Source organism: Heliangelus exortis, chromosome 3, assembly GCF_036169615.1.
Source record: "Heliangelus exortis chromosome 3, bHelExo1.hap1, whole genome shotgun sequence".
NCBI classification, from domain to species: Eukaryota; Metazoa; Chordata; class Aves; order Apodiformes; family Trochilidae; genus Heliangelus; species Heliangelus exortis.
The window spans coordinates 101991533-102011860 of record NC_092424.1 but is presented as its reverse complement, the minus strand read 5'-3'; the positions used below and the strand labels follow the sequence as shown (position 1 = coordinate 102011860).

The 20328-nt window shown below is 35.6% G+C and overlaps 1 protein-coding gene across 1 annotated transcript in view; it reads left to right on the top strand.

Moving 5' to 3' along the window:
* Positions 1-20328, top strand: part of NBAS (NBAS subunit of NRZ tethering complex) — a 158682-nt gene that overhangs the window by 92276 nt on the left and 46078 nt on the right. The window contains exons 41-46 of the mRNA XM_071741942.1: positions 2836-3065; positions 8823-8933; positions 11843-12093; positions 13749-14083; positions 17708-17926; positions 18134-18336. Of these exons, the coding sequence (XP_071598043.1) occupies positions 2836-3065; positions 8823-8933; positions 11843-12093; positions 13749-14083; positions 17708-17926; positions 18134-18336 (1349 nt within the window). The remainder of the gene's footprint in view (positions 1-2835; positions 3066-8822; positions 8934-11842; positions 12094-13748; positions 14084-17707; positions 17927-18133; positions 18337-20328) is intronic.

Genomic DNA, 20328 nt, shown 5'->3' with positions numbered 1-20328 from the left:
TTAAAAATGTGAAGATGTTAAACAATGAATACTTAAAATTATGGAATACAAATTCTATACAACTTGATACCAAACACTTCAGCTTTTTATATTGTCTCATTGAGTTTGTGTAGAGTGCCTAATAAGTAATGCACAGGCTGCACTATTACATAAGAAAACATTTAAAATCCATAGAAGGGTAACAAAACTAAGAGAAGGAAAACTGTGTCATCCCAGTAAATGAGTTCTGCAAATAACTGTAACTTGGTAAAGATTGGTTTTTATAGAGTAAAGAAAACCTAGAAACTCTCACATCAGGTATCAATATATACTCTGTATGAAGCAGCCTGTGAGGTTTTTTAAAACTTATTATTTGTTGTGATACTACTGCATCACACAGTGGTCCTTGATGCAGGTGTTTTTGTTTTTGTTTTTTTTTTGTTATAACCTAGTATGGAAACAAAAGGCAGGGGAGGGTCAGGTATGAAAAACTGTAAACCAACAAAACAGTACTGGCCAATTTGATAGACAGCAGTCCTGGTGGAAACGCACATTTACTATTACATCTTTGTTGGTATTGTTTAGCAAAAACATTAGTGGGGAAAATGGTTTAGCTAATTAAATAGCCTTTGAAGAATAAACAGAAAAGATTGTACCCAGATGCTTTTCATGGAAATATAATTCATGGGGAATTAAGGTTGGCCTAGTGCTAGATGTCATCTGAGAGAGTGCTAAGTTGGTCAGAATATTATGATTGGAAATGAAGTGGCAGATTATTTTTTTTATAAGGAATTTTACATTTAAGGATTTTCACATTGAGGCATTCACTTCACATTGAAAACATCAGTGGAACAAAATCAAAATTATTTTAATCTACCTCTCGTAGTAATTAGTATAATTTTAAGTTGTTGTAAATAATCAAATTCACTTCTGTCTCAAGGTGAAAAATTACTCACTTTTCAGGAAATCCACTAGTAATGCTATATTTTCATTTTCAGAAGCCATGTCTTAAGTAAGAATTCTGGCATAGCTATTTAAAAGTACTTCCAACATGGTCTTTGTATACTTTATGAACTTTGTATACTTTATGAACAGTCACATGAGCTGTGCACTGGAAGACGTGTGCTGACGTTGGATTCTGCTCTTCCTGATGGAGAGAGAGGAACCTAACAAGAGAGGAGATTTATCTTCCTAGCTCATCAGAGAGCCCTGCCTTTCTCAGTGGCCTGTACAGAGGATGTAGGCAATTGTGTTAAAGAGCTTTCCTCATCTTGTTCTGACTCCATGCTCACAGCCTAGTGTATTACCTAAAATGATATATCAGGGTACCTAATAAGCAGTGGATTGATTTCCAGCTGATAGAGCTGTATTGTAGAGACACAGCTCTGCTTGTCTATCTCTTCTGAGGTTTTATCATTCTTTTACCAATCTCCTAAGCAACCTTGAAACCTTGTTTATAAAATCAACATGTCTGCAATGTTCAGAGAGCTTCAGAAAACTATCATGTGGAGAGGAAAAAGGATGCCCTGTAGTGTTTAATATGACTTGGTGAGCAACCAGTCAGCTAAGATTTGAAAGGAAAAGAAGAAGAAAAAAAATCAATTTGAAATGGATCTTACAGAAAAATTCAAGCATGCCTCAAGGTTCAAACATTTGGTGCAGATTTTACCCTGCTACACACCCTCTGTTAATTTAGAACCCAAAGTTAAGAACAGTAATAATTCTGTAATAAGAACTAAATATATTTGTCCAGTACACCCCAACTTTTCTGAGATCACAGCTATTTCTCCTAGAAAATATTTCAGCAATAGTTGGCATCACCAGTGGCAGCACTTCTTCTTCAGTGGGTGCTGCACAAGTCATGGTGCTTCCTTGTGGGTATTGTGCTGCAGGAACATGGAAGAGAGGAATCAAGGTATTGAGTGTGCTGAGTGCTTACATACCACACATAGCTGTGTTCAAGTAGAGGTGCCTAGACAGAGCCTCTTTCCATCTTGAGATAATTGAGGACTCTACAATATATGTTACTTTTCCCTTTTTGTGAACAAGCAGAATGTATTTGTTTCATGGTCTCAGCTGTTGCTTTGCTGTGTGATTTTGCCTACAGAACGTTAGGGTTAAATAAATATGCAATCAAGACACAATTTCTAATGCAAAAAAGTAGGTTTTAAATGTGATCAAAGTTATTCTGTAAACAAAGGTTGTTGTACTTTTGGATGATCAATATTTAATTATTTGAAGGCTTAAGGGTGTAGGCAGTACATTTGGGTGTAATTTGCAGATTTTGTAACACTTTTTCTTTGAAATTATCAGTGCTTGACACCTAAAATGCTAAGCCAGCTGTTCCTTTTATCAATTCTAAATAATAGAAGTATGTCAGAAATCCAGTAACAAAAAACCCTCTAGTTTACATTATTGTGTTCATTCTGACTTTTGAGGTTTCCATGCGTAAACTGATTTGTAGTGTTTGTAATTGAGGAGAGATTTGGTACTTTTTCTTTGTTGAAGTATTTTATCATTCAGTTGCCTAGTTCAATGTTAATAAAAATGAGAGGTTTAAACATAAATATATTCAGTAATAGTGAAGTACTTGTTACTGTTAATTTGCTTAGGCAATTTTGTTTGAATTCTTGTAGCATATGGAATAATGTAAAACATTCCATAACATTCCAAAATGATAGATTTTGACATAACGTCAAATAGCCCTTACAGAAAATGTGGAGTTCTTTTGTACAGAAAACTTCTCAGAAATGGAAAAAAAACCCAACACTTCTTTCTGCAAGGAAAAAAACAAAACATTTTTTAGCAGAAATTTACAGGGCTGGTTTTTTAGTTTGTTGTGAATTATTTTCATAGGCTGATCCGAAAGACTTGATTCAGCTGGTCACAAAGCATGTTACTGAGTATGGTGACACAGACTGGCCTGAAGAAATTGCAGCTTTGATAGATCAGCTGCATTACTACAATGAACGACTACTGGATTTCACTCAAGCTCAGATTCTTCAAGGCCTTGGCAAAGGAGTGGATGTGCAGAGGTTTACAGCAGATGGACAATACAAGAGGGAAACAATACTAGGATTGGCAGAGTAAGTAATGTCTGTTATGCTTATTTTCTGTATTTTAAAATAGAATTACTTTAAGCTTTAAATCAGGAAAGTAAATTGAAAGTAGCACTGACCTTTAGAAGGGCTAAGTTACCAGGGCTTTAAATATTTATGCTGTGATGCTGCTACTGATGGAACGTTTTCTATTCAGCTAGTCCACTTAAATGAAATGCTGCTCAAATGAATGGGTGAATAACTTTTAATTGAAGCTATAGTGTTTGGTTTATTAACTGTTAATCAGGGAAAAATGAAATTAAGGCATTGGTGGAGGTGTGATCTCTTCCTTTCATCTCCTGTAAACCTGCCCGTGCAATCTATTATGATATGACCATGGATCAAGATTTGTAATGAACTATAGTTTAAAGAAAAAAGCATTAATAAATTATGTATAAATAATTTAGTAAAAGCTACTTTATATCACAATATTTTTCCACTTTGGAAGTACTGAACCTCTCACCATACATGTTCTGATATTTAAAATAATTTTGTCTCACCTTTCAGTTACCTAGAGTAGAAAAGAAAGATACATAGACAGCATAGTACTGTCTTATAATTTTAAAAATACCTTTACATGAATAAGGGTACTTTGAGCTGTGAAATAGTCATGAGTATACTGTATATTTTGAAGACAGTCACAGTTGAATAGCTGCTAGATTGTCAGAGGAAGAGTTCTATGCCATACGATAGCTTAATAAAATTGTAAACTCATTTTAAAGTAGTCTGTGTGTAAAGCTTTTGAAGACTATATAGAGATGTTTACATTTTCCACTTGTTTAGCTCTCATAGCTACAGTACCAAAAGGAATTTGTTAGTAAAAAAGTTGATACTAAATACTGAGTAAGAATAGCAGTATAACCTCAGGTTCTGAACACTAACTGGTGTTTTGCGTCTGTAAAATCTATACCTTCGTGGACTTTGGCACTGCATTCATAAAAATAGCTTGAAAGAATCTTTTAATCTGTCCACTGGCATCTCTTACATACCAGCAGGTGAATGTTGCATCTTGATGGTTATCTACAGCAACTTCAATTAACAAAATTCTTCTTGATGTTACTTTGGATGCAGCCTGCATCCTTTAGATCCTTTAGTCCTTTAGATATTGTGTTTCTTAAAGATAAAATAAATATGAAGAGAAGGTTCATTACAATAAGAAGAGACTGAAAAACAATGTGAAAGGATTAGTAAAAATAAGGCTTCATCACATGTAGGATGAGTGGTAGCACCATATTAGGTGTTTGCAAAGACCCAGTTAATTACTTGTTCAGCTTGCAGCTTCCTTGCTTAAATCTTCTCAGTTGACTCTTAATCTGAATTTTCTATTGAAAACAATGTGCAAATTAAATATAACTGTTTAGCATATTTTTTCTTAGTTTAGAATTAGCATTACGTGCTTCATGTTTTGAATCTTCTGTGAAATGCTTCTTGCAGGAACAACACCTGGAAGAGATGGTATCTTATTTACAAAGCAGCTTTGTACTATAGTGAGCAAACTGCTCTAACAAATAGTTTGTCAATTTTATCTTCCATATTTGGTGTATTGTCATCAGAGCTTATTATGCATTGTTTATTAAACATTTAAAGATCTGGATGCCTCAGACATAATCAAGGTTACTTTTCAAACAATTTATTAAGGTAAAATTAATCCAGAACATATCTGGGAAGGAATTAGAGACACTAGAGTAAGACTATATGGGAATTCTTGAGTAATAAGCTGAATTCCCCTGTAGCTTCAGGCCAACAATGGTGTCTAAGCTTTCTCAGTGATTTTTTTACTCCAGACCAGCTCTTGTATGCCTTTTTTTTTTTCATTCACCCATTCTGAGGTCTTCAGCCCATCACTGCTTCTGTTAAAATGTTGAGATCAGAAGTTAATGATTTAGTACCAATTCATTCCTTGTGTAACGTCACTGATCTGAGATACCTATTTTAGATTTTTTTAGACTATTGGCAACCATTCTGCATTTCATAAAATAGTTTGTTCTTATTGGGTTCTCAGGATGATTTTAATTCAGGTGAGCTAGGTCCCTTCTGGAAGACTAAACCAGAAGGTCCTGTATAAAACCACATCAAATGTACTCTTAATGGTGACATTAGCTTCTGAACCACTGTGTATGATTTAGGTATTCTGTTCTGCTTCATTCCCAGTGTAGAAAAAGCTTTTTCTTCTTGGAGCATTGCTGTAGCAGAACTTGACAAAGAGCCATAGCCTTCCATCCCATTCTCCTGCTTCAAACATGAGAGGAAGCCAAGACTCCTAGCTTAAGTCTTCGTTTCATTTCTACAAGTTGGATTGATTTCATTGAAAAAAATAATATATATATATATATATTTATATAAATGAGATCCACTGGAAAACTGGATCTCATTTCCCATTAATATGAATGAATCCAGTGGTGGTTCTAATGCTGTTGGATGCCAACAGAAAATGTTGCAGACAATTGTGAGTGAACACATGCACATAAATGATACAGCAGAGGATTTAGAGAACGAGATAGGAAAAAAAATATCTCTGAGCTGCCTCATCTATTTCTGTGAGCTGGAAGATAGTAAAATCTCAGCTGAGTGCTACTGCACAGGCATATTAGTTGGTATTTTGGAAATGGGTGCTGTCACATGGGGTGGCTAAGAGCCATCCACAAGAACTGCTTCTGTACTTGCTTGTGCACCAAACTGTGGCTCCACATCAGCCTTCAGTGGGGTTTTCTCTGGCAGTTCTCAGGCTCACAGAGGCAGGCAATTAGGGCTGGGTATGAAAAAGGATGTGTAGAAGAATGTTAGAAGGTACCCTTACAATGTAATGGCTATTTTATTTTTATTTGCCATTGTGTGGCACCTACTTGTTTTTGTCTTGTCATTATTATCTTGACATTGAATAGCTTGTTACTGTTTTTCATTTACCTGGTATAATTTCTTTAAACTTTCATTGCCTTATGCTGTCACCGCAAGCCACTATTAAGATGGGATTTTAATGAGACTTATGAATTGCCAGGTCCCAGTAGCTCCAGGAGCAATTCCTGATTTGTATGATTGAATGAGTTATTGTGAAATGAAAGCATTCAAATCATCTTTCACAGACTCACAGAATGGTTTAGGTTGGAAGGCACATCTGGAGATCACAGAATCATAGGATAGTTTGGGTTGGAAAGAACCTTCAGTGTTTATATAGTCCAAGCCCCCTGCAATAAGCAGCAGGGATATTTTTAGCTAGATCAGGTTGCATTTCAGTTTGTTCCCTTTGCCTCTTCTCCTGTCACTGCCCACCACTGAAGGAGCCCAGGCTCATCCTCTTTGCACCCTCCCTTCAGGTATTTGTACTCATTGATGAGATTTCCCTGAGCCTTCTCTAAGCTGTACAGCCCTGGCTCTGTCAGCCTTTCTTCAGAGAAGTGATGCTCCAGTCCCTGCATCCTCTTTGCAGCCTTTCACTGGCCTCCCTCCAGAGTAGCTCATCATTAATTTCAGCACTGCTTTTAGTAGATAATTCGTAAAGATAGTACTTTCAAGATATTTTGTAATAAATTGTACTTTTTTTTTTTTTAATTTATTGATGAAAGTATTGAGCTGAGTGTTGAGGACTAGTCTGCAGAATAGTGCTGTTAAACTCATCACCTCTGTACCTTCCCCAAATATCCTGTTATCTTCTCCTTAGCCAGGTGCACACTCACTGTGCAGTTCTTGCATCAATCTTCACTTAAGTGAAATAAACACTAATAATTTAGTAGTAAACCCCTTGTTGACAGTACACAAAATGGTTTCTGGAAAATGCAAAGGAATCTAAGTTTACATGTGCTGTGATTTGGCAACAGCTGTTGTGTATCCTTGGTTAAAAAAACATGTTCTGCTTTTGTGTACTGAATAGCAACCTGCACAAAATGTGGTTACTAATCCAGAATTTGCAGTGTGGTGTTGTCATGGGTCTTCTCCTTAATGTTGAAAAATAGCATAGAGCATCTGCCTCTAAAAGATTTTGATAATCAAAATGTTTTTGAGTATTTTTGAAAAAGTTGAGATCATAATCATCTTGCATATACATCATTGCTTGCTGATTAAAAAATGTTCTGTTTGCATTGAAGTACTGAGCCTAGTTTCAAGAAGGTTGGTACAGGTTGCCTTGCTGTTCTAGAAAATCAGAGGGAAAGTGCTGGAACAGAAGAAACAGGATAGCATAGGAGAATTTTTTTTTTCTTCTAATTTTAATGCTTATGCTCTGCCTCCTTTAATTTGCATACATGTTATTCCATGTAAAATGCCTGGTATTTTTCAGGGGTTATTATAACTAAGAGATTACAAAAAGGTCAGGGATTTTTGCTTTTGGGGAGTGGGTTGTTTTAGTGTCATGTCTTGGTGTTTTGTTTATTTTGTTGTGTTTTTTTGGTTTTGTTGGGTTGTGGCTTGGTTTTTTTTTCCAATCTAATACAACAATAGTTATAATGCAGAGGTTATTCTGATAGCTATTGGTGAAGATTATTCAGCATAATGTTCTTTCTTGACATCTTGCTCTTCTACTCTGCATCCTCTATCTTACTTTAATTCTACAATATCTGTAGCAACTCCCCCAGTGGAGTAGTGATTCCACAGTGGAATGTAGTGATAGGTTGGACTGAACATGTAAAAACTAGAATTAAGGTGGATGGATGTGCTAGCTGCTCACCTAGCGGGGAGATGAAATGATAGTTTTCAGCTCTGGAGCCTTGTTTAGCATAAATCAAGATACATAAATCAACTATATCTGTATGTGACAAAAAAAAAGAACTGGGAGGAAGGACTTTCTAATCCATAGGGCTTTGTTTAGTTTTTTTTTTCCTACTTTTGCCTTATTGTCATACATGAATAATAATGAAAGTATGGACAATGTATTAAAAATTATTGCTCCACAGAGTCTCCCCCCTACGCACTGTCTCCAGTCTCATTGAAAACAAAGTAATGAATCTTAGGGGAGGTGTTATAAAAATGACAAGGTCATTGAAGTTTATGGAATTAACACAAGTCTGTAGATGAGTGACATTCATATAATTTTGTAAACTAACTGACAGTTGCAATTGCATTTTGTAGTATTACAAAATTTTGTACAATAGTACAACTGATGTGGTCAGTAGTATTCACATTACATACAATTTTTAAAAAGTTGTTTCTAAAAGGTTATATTAGGATGTAATTGTAAAGAGATAGCATTTTTCTTTGAATTATCCTGGGGAAGAAAAAAAAAAGAATAAAAAGCAAAAACAAAAACAAAAAAAACCCCAAGCAAACCAAAACCAAAAAACCTAGCATGAGAGTTAATAGTTTTGTTTTTTTTGTTTTGCTCCGATACCAGCATAAAACCAAGACCCCGTGTATGTCTATTTTACTATCAGTAAAAATTAATATCAAGTCAGCTTTAGGCTTTCATCACTTAATTTTTTTTCTGTTGAAGGTATGCAGAAGTAGAAGACCAGATTTTAGTATTTCTTGAGCATTTATAAAGTGGACGTGGACATTTTCACTCCTTATTTTAACCTTCAGATAGTGAGAATTTCTGTTTTCAGTTGCATCACTGAGTATAAGCCAATGCCAGAAGGCACGCTTCTTTGCTGTTACTTAACTATGATTCAAACTAGTGAACAGTATCTAGTTTCTTGGCTTATAAAAAATTTCAAAAGAAATCCTTAATTTTCTGATGTAAATATTTATTTTCATTTCATGTCTGTAGGGGCTTAATGTAACATTCCCTTGTTTTCTTTCCTTTCTCTCCTCTGTAAGAACACTTGAAGAAAATGTCTACAAGATTGCTATTTCTTTGGCTCAGCGATACAAGGTTCCCCTTTGGGAAGTTTACATGACCCATCTGGAATTTTTATTCACTGACAGTGGGTAAGTTGTCTTCCCTGCAAATATAGGTAAGATGTGTTTACCTATGAGAGAATTCAATTATGCTGGTGGCATAGGTTTGTGTTTTTATATTTTTTGTGTTGCAATAGTTTGGGGTTTTTTTTTTGTCTTTTAGATGTAATATTTTTTTAACCAGCCAATAAATCAGGTGTTACAAGCAAGGATAAAAGTTGTTGTATTTTTATTACTCTTGTGTCTTAGGACTCGGTTTTGGTGTTTAGGTTTTCACAGATTTGAATGCTTGATGCTCTCTTCTAGTAGCAGCTTATCTTCTTGGTATTTTTACAGTACTTTGGAATATGTCCTGAAGCTAGATAGTTTTGATTTAATTATTTATTTTAAAATAAAATTTTGCTATTTATTTTTGCTATGCTCATACATAGTAGCACAGGAAATAAATATACCTGTTGCTTACCATTTGTCTACTAGCTTCAATTTCAGTTTTTTATAGAACCCCAGTTTAAAAGAAATATTTATTTTGTACTGTTCTAGTTTACAAGATGGTGGCAGACCAGACCCGGGATTGGTGTAGGACATAATGGGCTGGGATGCTTTTCTTTTCCATTCTAGAGTATATTTCTGGGCCTCTTTAAAAAAAAACAACAAAGAAATACAACAAAAAACAGAACAAAACAAAACACCAAAGCCAATGAAATTGTATCAGCCACACTTTGACATCTTGTCAGTCAGACAGGTATTTTTTGCCCACTGGAAAAAATGAATAAACCCATTTGATGAAAGACAAAGTTACTTACCTGAGTAGTGCATTTGAGTGACAGTGATGTAGAGCCCCCTGTGTAATACAGAAGCTCTTATCCACTTATCTACTGTTCTGACAGACATGACCAAACTAATCTAGTTTGTTTCAAATTTTAAATTATGAAAGTGGCTTTAGCTTGCAGCAGTATTTGTACTTGTCTTTGACATTATTTATTTAAAAGAATTAAAAATATTTTCTAAAACATGAGGCATAAATAAAACAAAGCCTCATAGATCAGGGAAGATGAAATAACATTCTGAGATTTTTCTTAGCTTCCTCCAGAAAACAGGGAAGTTGTACCATCTAAATTTTGATGCTGCTAAATTATTTAGTGCTTTAAACAAAATACAGTCATGGTATAAACATGGCAATACTGGCATGAATGTGAAAGAGCCAGCTGTCATCTCAGGAGAATGGAATATTACCTAAGGTGTTTTGCAACAGTTTTCTATAATTTATCTTTGGTCTTGTCCTCCATGAGTTAGTATTCATAGGATTCTGAAACCACTGAAGTATGAAGTTACAACTTTTTCCCTAATGAAATTCGAAAAAGTCTTGAAAATTGATGTACAATGGCATAATACGTTGCTGAGCATGATTTTTTTTTCTGTCATAATCTCATTTTAAAGTTGATTGACAGCACATAGCCATTACAGTATATTTTAGTTTTAGTTTTTTAGTTTTTAAAATGGCTTAGAATTAAAGTTATGTTTTTTTCAATGGAAATGTAATTGTTTCTTTTGAATAATATGATTACATTTGCTTACCAAAAATCTATAAAATACACTGGTTGTTTATCTTTGCCTGTCACAGAATTATTCCAGAATCTTCCTGAAGAGCATAATAAACCTTCCACACTCCTTAACACCTTCACCCCATACCCCAAAAACACATGGCAAGCCTCTATAGGTCCTATCTATATAATTTAATGTCCATATAACCTTTAGTTTGAACTTTAGCATTTGTTGCAAGAAAATAATCTTTAGGGATGGAACGGAGGTATATTTTACTTGGATATGAAAGAGAAACATTATGTGTGGCGTATGTATATAGGGGAAATTAATGTTGAAATGCTAATTAAATACATTTTAAAGGTTTAAGAAGATTGAATTATATCAGAGGACATCAGATTTCTAAGTGTACCATACTACCAAATGTGGTATATGAATGGACTCTGGGGAGAGTCAAAGTGGTGATCACCCATAGGTAACTCATTTTAGTTAGAGTTATAGATTAGATTATAGGTAAAGCTTTTGGTTGGGGAAGGTGAAAACTTAAGGTGAGACTGCCTTGATATGTACCCATTTTTATCCCAAGTGAGGCAAAAATGACTGGTTGAATTCAGCTATCTTTTATGTAGTCACCTGGGGGTGCCTGAGTTCATACTGTGAAAGAGCTAAGGTACTCTTTCCAGAAGGGTAAAGAAAAAAAATTATTGAAACAGTGAGACTGGTTGACTGATGCCAACTTGCTGATGTTTTCATAACTTCTTGGATGACAACTGGAGAAGCAACTTGGAAAAAATGTCAAATTAAATACGCTAAGCATATTTATATAATATATAATAGTGTCAGATTGATTCACTGTTGGGCAAGGGCCAATTTTCAGTGGTAATACTCTAAAAGCATGCAGAGGTGTTCAATTACTACAGAAAAAAGAATGTGACAGATTGGGAGTGCTTCTAATGGGGGAGTAAGATTTTCTGTCTTAGCCACAAGGTGGTTGTTTTTTTATTTTATTTGTTGGATTGTTTTTTTGTTTGGCTTTTGGTTTTTTTAAAAAGACTTCCTGTACAAAAAGCTCTCAACGTATATCTGTTTTTACATATAGCTACAATTAGAGACATGAAATCTGCTTTGAGTCCCACTGGAGTATTCATGACCCTTAATCTGCATGCCCAAGTCAATAGATAACAAGATCAGGAAATACAAAAGTACTTTACTTTATGCTTATGGAGGATAACAGCTATCTAAATATTTATGAAAGAGTATTTACTCTTTCAAAATATCTTGAAAAGTTGAACTTTACCTCTTAAATAATGAAAAATATCATCCTGTCTCCCACGTGTGCAGCTGAAAAGTCTTTCAATGAACCTCCAGGCCTTTAATACCAAAATTCTTTCTAAATGCAGGTTATCAACACTGGAAATAGAAAAAAGAGCACAAGCTCTCAGTCTCTTTGAGACGCTGAAAACGAATCCTGAAGCCTTACATGAACACATGGTTAAATATGTTTACCCAAGTATTGAAGGCAGAGATCACCAGCGGTTGCTTTATTATTTTACACTACTTGAAAGCTGTGGTTGCTCAGAAGAGGTGAAGCATCCTGTCAAACCTGAAACACATATCCGACTCCTGAAAAAATTCAAAGCAGTTGCACCAGGTAGAAGAGTTCCTCTTTCTTCTTTTTTCATAGCTGTATTTACTATTTTGTTATGTGAGTATCGACATGATTATACTTATCTAGTTTGTACTCTTCAGGTATTTTTTTCCAATGAGCTTTTAATTGGAATTCAAGTAATTTAGTACGTTACTGATCTCCTCTTTTTTACTTGTGGAAATTTATTCTATTACAGCGAGCAAATAATATTTTAAACCAGGTTTCTGTTGCTGATGCAAGTTGAAGTTATTAGCAGTGGTTTGTAGTGAATTTTGAAGGAAAAATTACAGACCTCCTAGAGCATAATTTTTAACACTGCAAGGTTTTAAATTAATATGCTCAAAGAATTGAACTTTAATGTTTTTTGGTTCATTTTGAAGAGGATGATTTTTTTATCTCTGATGTTGCCTTTAGTTTTTGCAGAACTAAAAATTATTTGTCCTCTTACATTACCAGACAATGCCTATAAATATGAGCTGGTGGAAAGCATGCTGATATTTTGAATATTGGTTTTGATTTCTTGTTAGTCAAGTAGCAACAGGATCTTGAATTTCAGTTGAGTAACTCCAACTCTGGTTTCAGAATAAAAAATAGGCGCTGTATGGGATTACCTGCTGTGGGGATGAATTAATTGTTCAGTACTATAAACGCACACATATGAGATATTTGCTGCTGGATTTGAAGAGATTGTGCATATGAATTAATATATTGTGGGAAAAGAAAAAGGCAATAATTTTTTGAGAGATTGCCTTCAGTTCTCATTGATGTGTTTAAATGTTCAAGTTCTCTGGTGCTTCTCAAACAAAAATCTGTCAGGCAGTTATTGTTTGTCTTCAAAGTTATTTTTAAATTTCGCTCAAACAGAAAGTCCTAGGACCTTACATCAGACATGAATTTGTCACTATCTATGGTAACAAAAATAAGTATATTTATTATACGTTTACCTCAAATTCTCAGTGTCCAGCATAATTTACAGACAGTAGGCAAGGAACAAAATCAAAGTACTTGTAGAAGTTAGTATATGACAAAACATATGGTAGCAGAAGTCATTTGTCTAGGAAATATATACACAGAGAATAAAGTACTGCTGTTGATAGAATAATTTGCAAGAATTTTCTTCCTGTAGGAACTGAAGTAAGTAACAGGACAGTTGTGTTACACAGATACTCAAGTATATGAATCTGTATATAGCATGTCTCTAGTTGACCTTACTTAGTTTACTTGTGGTTAGAGCCTGGCATTTTTGCTCAGGTAGGTAGTGCCAATTGTTACATGACTAGAATACATCTTTTTAGGGTTTCTTTTGATTAATGAAGACTCAACTAAAGAGGCAAGTGCATTAGATTTTCTAGGCTTTCTTTAAAAAAAAAAAAAAAACGGTACAATTCTATTGGTTTTTTTGTTAGTTTGTATAGATACATAATATTAAAATATGTTCCAGTGACTGAGAGATTTCACATGCATCAGGACGTCATAAAATCTGTCTTCCTCCCTAGTCTTGTTAGTATGTATGATTGTAAAAGAAGATGGAGTAGACTCCTTCCCTTTCTGCAGATACTGGTTTAGTACTGATTGTTTTACACATAAATGTAGAGCTTGAGTAGATTTAATTATGAATAACTTTTATTTCATTTACCTTTTCCTGATTCTGTCCATAGGTCTTGATTACAAAAAGCTAACAGATGAAAATGAAAACCCTCTGGAAACACTGGAACCCATCCTAACAAGTCAAAATATCTTATCTATTTCCAAACTGGCTCCCAAAATTCCTAAAAAAGATGGCAGCATGCTGTCATCAAGCTCCGTTTATGCTGTCTGGTTACCAAAACTTTTTTGGAGCGGTGATCATCATCTCATTAAAAAAACACCAGAAACCATGGATGAGTGGCTACATGCATATGATATGTGTTTGAAGTACTTGGATAGACTTGCTCCAGATGATATTGTCACTTTTATTGATGAAATTACATTTTCTTCAAAAGCTGTCACAAAGGTAAGCAGATATATTTGAAGAATTTTGAGCCTGAAGTGAAGCACAGTTGAATCAAGGAGAAAGTCTCAGCAAGTTTTTACTTTTTTTTTCATTGTACTGTTTTGAAGAGAAATTCATAAACCTACCTTTCCACTTTCTAGCACTTCTTTCTTTGACTGCCAGTTTAAAGAAAGACACACTCAGAGGATTTAGCTTTATGGATAAGAGAGTGTCTAATGGAATCCCAAAGTCACTGTATTCTGGCTAAGCAGAGAAAACACTATTCTTGTGTATTTATTTATTTTACTTGTGCTCATCCCAAAATTCATTGTGCTGCAGGCTTGTGTTTAGGACCAGGCTTTTGCATTCTGAATAGGAATGAACACTGAGAAGTGCTGTGTGCCAATGCATATGGTTTCTAGGCACTGTCAAAACACAAATGATAAACCCTGTCATAATCTCCATCTGGCTGAAAGCTTGTTATTGAAAGAATGTGCTTTCATGCCCATAACATACATGACCAGATTTGCAACTTCTTTTTTGCCAGTGAAACTTGCTTATACGGATATTTCTAACATAAATTTTTACTCATGCTTTTTTATTTATCTTTACAGCAAAGCACAAGAAAGAGATGAGATTTCTTAGGTATTTTCATATTAAAAGATCTTGAGATAACTTCATTAACTTAACCTAAATTAAAAGATAATACAGAAGAGATGTTTTGTGAAGTTTTTGGTGTCTCTATCTTCTCTATTCTGGATGATGCTTATTTTTCAGAAGTGTTGCATAGAATAAAATGGCTAGGGTTGGAAGGGACCTTAAAGATCATCTAATTCCAGTCCCCCTGCAGGGACAATTTTTATTCATCACCTTAAGTGAAGTGTCATTTGTTTCATCTCTGAATATTCTTTTGGTGTTCCCATGATACTATAAATATACTGGAACCCACCTCACCTGTATACATATACACCAATATTTGTTGAAAAAGAAATTTTGAAGAGGATATTCCTGGGAAAGTGAAAAGCTTTGTCCAAGCTTTGAACCAAATTTATGCTTTGATCTGTCATGCTAATAAAGACTGACAGATCTGACCCTGCACTCAAGTAGCCAGGGGATGACTGTTTCCTACTGAGAAAGAAATACTGTCTTCACAAATCATAGCTGCCTAGTGACTACTTGAAATTTTTACTGTTAATATGTTTGGGGCATTTCAAGACTATTTCTTATTTATTCCAGATGAATGATGCAGAGAGAGGATTGATAGCTTCCACTGTTTATCTGTTTTGAAACTTAATTACTTCAAATTCTTTGTTTCTGTTCAGGATTGCAATAGTTTCTCTACTCTCTTAAGATGACTAGGAGTAGCAGGAAGGAAATATTGATAGAAGAGTTACTGTCATTGGTGACCAAGCAGAACTTTGTAGTAGAAATCCGATAGCTTTTTGGCCATGAAAAATTCTGAAGTGTTTGAAACATTTGGTCAAATCAGTTGACTTAGTGTGTCCCTTGTACTTGTTTGGGAATGAAACATCTGTTTAGCCAGCTTGCAACTAGTTTTGTTTTAGGATCCCATCCAATTCTCAAGTGTACAATGAACAATTAGAACCTTGTAGAACCTGAAAACATTTCTCACAGATCTCTGTCCTCTAACTTTGATCTGAAAACTGTCTCATGCATAAAAGCTGCCTTTAACTTGTACCTTTTACGTAAAATTTTACTGTTTTGAGGCTGCACTGATAATGGAATCACTATTTTAATCTCTAATTCAGCACTTCCAAAGTGAATTCTATGTTCAAGTACACAACAGATTCACATTTCTGTATTTCATGAAGGCACTGGAATTTAATATACATAAAGGAGTGCAAAAAACCATGATCATTACCACAAAGTAATCTCTAGCTTATCACTGAGACAGGTGAGTTTTCTCACATACAGAAAATCTGTGGTTCTCTTTCAAGTGGACCTTGAGGGGAAGCCTGAAGTGAGATAGTACAAGTAGGTGTCTTGTGAATACTGAGAGTTGGATTGGCTCCTTCCTTATTTGCAAAAAGAAAATGACATCCCACCCCATTCCAACCTCCTAAAAATTTCAGAAGGGGAAGGGGAGAGGAGAGAGAGAGGATAGTCCAGAGAGGTAGTGAAATGCACTCCATCATTATCCTTGTGGAACAGCACCTCCATCGAAAAGCCCACCTTGATCAGAAATAATCAAGAAAATTCTTGAGTGATGAGGGGTAATGGGAGGTAGGCTGAGTAGCAATGTAGAAGACTACATGAACTCAAGTTCTAGGGTACCACTGCTTTTGTCACTACATGGGAACTTAGACATCAGAATATTCCCCACTGTTTCAGAATATCCAACAGCAGTGAGGAGAGGCAGGTGATGGGGCCAGTAAAGCAATAGGAAACCTCTGCTACTTTTGTGTCCCTTGATATGACAAAAGAACTTGTGAGCAGAATGTGTAAGTGTACAAAAGCGAATGATGACCCAGGCATTCTGCACTGACTTCTGTATCTTCTCATTCTTACTGAGAAAGCCAAGAAAGTTCTTTGACATAGAATCATAGAATAGAATAGTTTGGGTTGGAAGGAGCCTTAAAGATTATCTAGTTGTAGGCAGGGACACCTCCTGCTCAAAGCCCCATCCAGCCTGGCCTTTAGCACTTGCCAGGAGGGGGCACCCAGAACTTTTCCTGGGCAACCTGTTCCAGTGTCTCACCACCCTCACATTAAAGAGTTTCTTCATAAGACAGGTGCTGCCTGATCCCCTTCCACAAGCTCTTCTTTTTACTTAAATTTTTACATAAATTTTTAAAAACTCATGTTTTACAATGAAACACTTCATTTGTGTGTAATGTCATGAGAATTACAGCATGGAGCAGAAGGAAGGGCAGCTGGAGATCTGTTTTATTACAAATTCTTACTTCTGGTCACGTAGAGAAATAGTTCACATTCACATTGTGTGAGCATGCAGTAGCTCCTAATTGCATTGTTGCTCCTTTTGTGCTACTAGTAATTGGACACCTGAGAGGAAAGAGGTAGTATTGATAATTGAAGGATAATTAAATTTCTGATGAGTTGGGCTGGCAGTGGCTGATCAGAAAGGTGGATGAATGAGCAATGCTTGACTGGGCAAAGTAGTCAGGAGTTTATCTAAATTGGAAGATGAATGGGGAGTTTGCACTTGAGAAAGGCAACTGATATCTTTATGCTGACATCTGATTTAGGGTGTGACAAGGTGCCCTTTACTCTGAAAACTTGGAGATTCTTTTCTTGCAACCATTAGAAATTAATTACCACCCTGAAGATGAGATTCAGAGGAGGTTTCAGAGGGTTCAGAGAAGTGGTGGCATTAGGGTGTGGGAATCTTGTGGGCAGGGATGCATCATGCAAGGAGGGCAGCTGCTGCCAGCATCTCAAAGTTGTGTGATAATCACTGATCAACATCAATAAAGGAGAGTTCAACAAAAGAAAGTAATGGGGTGGTGATCCTTTCTAAATAAATAAGAAAGAAGGTTGTTTCTTATTATTTAGCTTTATGCTGTGTTGTAGAGCAGTGGACCTACCTGACCTCTAGGCACTGCTGTAATACAAATAGCAATGTACAGGTGATGAATCATTAAATATCAAATAATTTTTTTTCAGCTGCCAGTTGAAGCCAGGATGGAAGTGACTAAGAAAGCTATTAAGGCAGTCAAACATCTTTCTGAGAAATCAAGAAAAAAAAATTCTGAGAATGTCCTGGAAGATGCTGAAAATCCATCTTTTGCTTATGAAGAAACTCTTAATCACTTGCAGCAATCTCTTGCTCATCTGGAAACACTCACTCATAGTTTTATCACTTTCTTGAAAAGAAGTGAACAGGTAATGACTACTGATCAGGTGCTTGTTTTGAGGGTTGCCATGACTAGCCTAATGGACTCCAGTCTTCTGTCATATTTTTTAAATGTTTTGTGGCTTTCATTTTGTTAACCTGGTGTTAAAAAATTCTGTAGAAATAAAAATTCTGATTAATACCTTCTCGTAAATCAAGAGTAAACTGACTAATGTTCAAAAATCATCTGTTTACAGGATACTCTACAGAAGTATGGCTATTTATATGACTTGTCAAGGTCAGAGAGAGAAAAAATCCATGACCAAGCAGTATCTATGTGTATAGATGGTCAGCCCCTTGAAATGATACAACAGTTGTTACAAGTGGCTGTTGGAGATCTAGGTCTTTCTACCAAGGATATTGTCGATTGTGCTATTAAAAAAATTGTATGTACATTAAGGTAAGTACACTTCCAGAATTAAGTCCAAAAACCTTTCTTCTCTTTTGTGTTGTGGTTTTGTATGTTTGTTTGGTTGAGTTTTTGTTGGTTTCATTAATTGTGATTATAAGGGGATTGTTTTGCTCAACTCTTCCAGTGGTGTCATTGTTACTGTCTCTTGCTGCTGTTAGTGCCATTATGCTATGAGCAACCCACACACTGTACTAGAAGCAAGGTTTGGTCTTCATCTTTTTCTGGGACTTGTAGCCCAGACCTCAGCAACTGTCTTTTCCATGACATGCCACAAACCAAATAACCAGCCTGTTCATGCTGCCCCAGCAAACAGTTAATTTCTTATTTTAAAATTACAGAGAAAGTGCTAGGACAACAGAAAACACAAATTTAGTAGCGTCCACACAGTTTACACTTCCACATCACATTCCTGAATAATTCTGTTGAGATCTGGGAAAGACCTGGGTAGTAAAGGAAGGTGAAATAGTGTTGATGCTGATCATCTTAGTGCTGTTTGTTTAAAGTCTTCATTATCTTCAATACTGTACTTTTCTAGTTGAATATATTCTTTGTAGTCTTGCTTCCAAGTTACAGTTCTAACATTTATGAGAAGCATTCTGAACTACTGTAGTCATTTTTTCATTTCTTCATTGTTAGTCATGTCTTGGTCAAAAGAGAAAAGTCCTGCATTCAAGTCCTGCTTGTTTGGTTAGCTGCAGGCTCTGTACTTCATGTCTTATTGCTCAGAAGTTTGAGACTTAAACTGTTTTAGTTTGTCTGGCATTTGGGAGAATGTAGCCATCTCTGGCAGTACAGAAATGTTAAATATACCTGCTTATGGATATCTGAGTATGTGGAAAAAGACAAGGGAAAGATAAACATGCTGTTTGAAAAGCCTTTTAGTGAAATAAAGGACTTTTCCTTGATTTTGTTTAATGCTCAGTTCAAGCTGAGCTTGACACTCATAACACCCTCTCAAGATCTGGTAAAATGTGAGGGTGACAAGGCATTGGAACAGGCTACCCTGGGAGGTTGTGGAGTTCTCTTCTCTGGAGATACTAAAAACCTGCCTGGATACAGTCCTGTGTGATGCACTGTAGGTGATCCTGCTTTAATGGGAGATCTGGAGTAGATGATCTCTAAAGGTCCCTTCCAACTCTGAAAATTCTGTGATTTGACTGCTATTCTAGTTGTAGTGATTATAAAATTCTTCTTGCATATAATGTGAGACTTAAATGCATTCTGACCCATGCCTTAATGCGATGAAATCCATGTGCCTGTCTTGTTATTCTCTGTCAGAACTTAACCAAAGAGCACACTCAGTCTCTATTGCTTTTGGGCTAGAGCTGACATGTGAAATTCTCAAGACAGCAAGCAGAGAATAACATTCTAGGATTTTACATTTACATCCCTGTCAGAATGTGTGTTCCCACGATGGAAGAGAGCCTGAGGTTTGTTTTTTTCCTATCATTGACAGAATAGCAATGAGCTCTTAATCCTTTTCTCTGTGATGCTCTTTCTCCTTCAGAGCGGCATGAAATTATTCACTTTGGCCTTTTTTTTCTGCAGTCAGGTAAAATTAATTCATCAGGGATCTTTTTCATTTGAGGAAGCTCTCTTGGATTTAATGTTGCTGAGTGCTACCTGTTGCCTCTTCCCAGCTGGGTCTTTGATGGACTGAATGTTGAAAATGAAGTATCGCTGTATATGTAAAGTAGTGGTTTCAGTAGAAATATTTTTCTTCTCTTTTTTTCTTTGCATGAGGGGGTGTTGCTGGGCAACATGTTTTTACATCATCCACAATTAATGAACAGATATTTCTCATTTAACTATTAACTCTCTTCTGAAGTGCTTATGTTCCAAAGAGATACATGCAGCAAGTATAATAGATTACTTTACTGTTAGATGGCTGTTAGGCACTGTTTAACTCTTCTAAGAGTGGTTTAGATAGATGCAACTTTGAGAATTTATCTTGTTCTTCTGCATACACAAAAATTATGT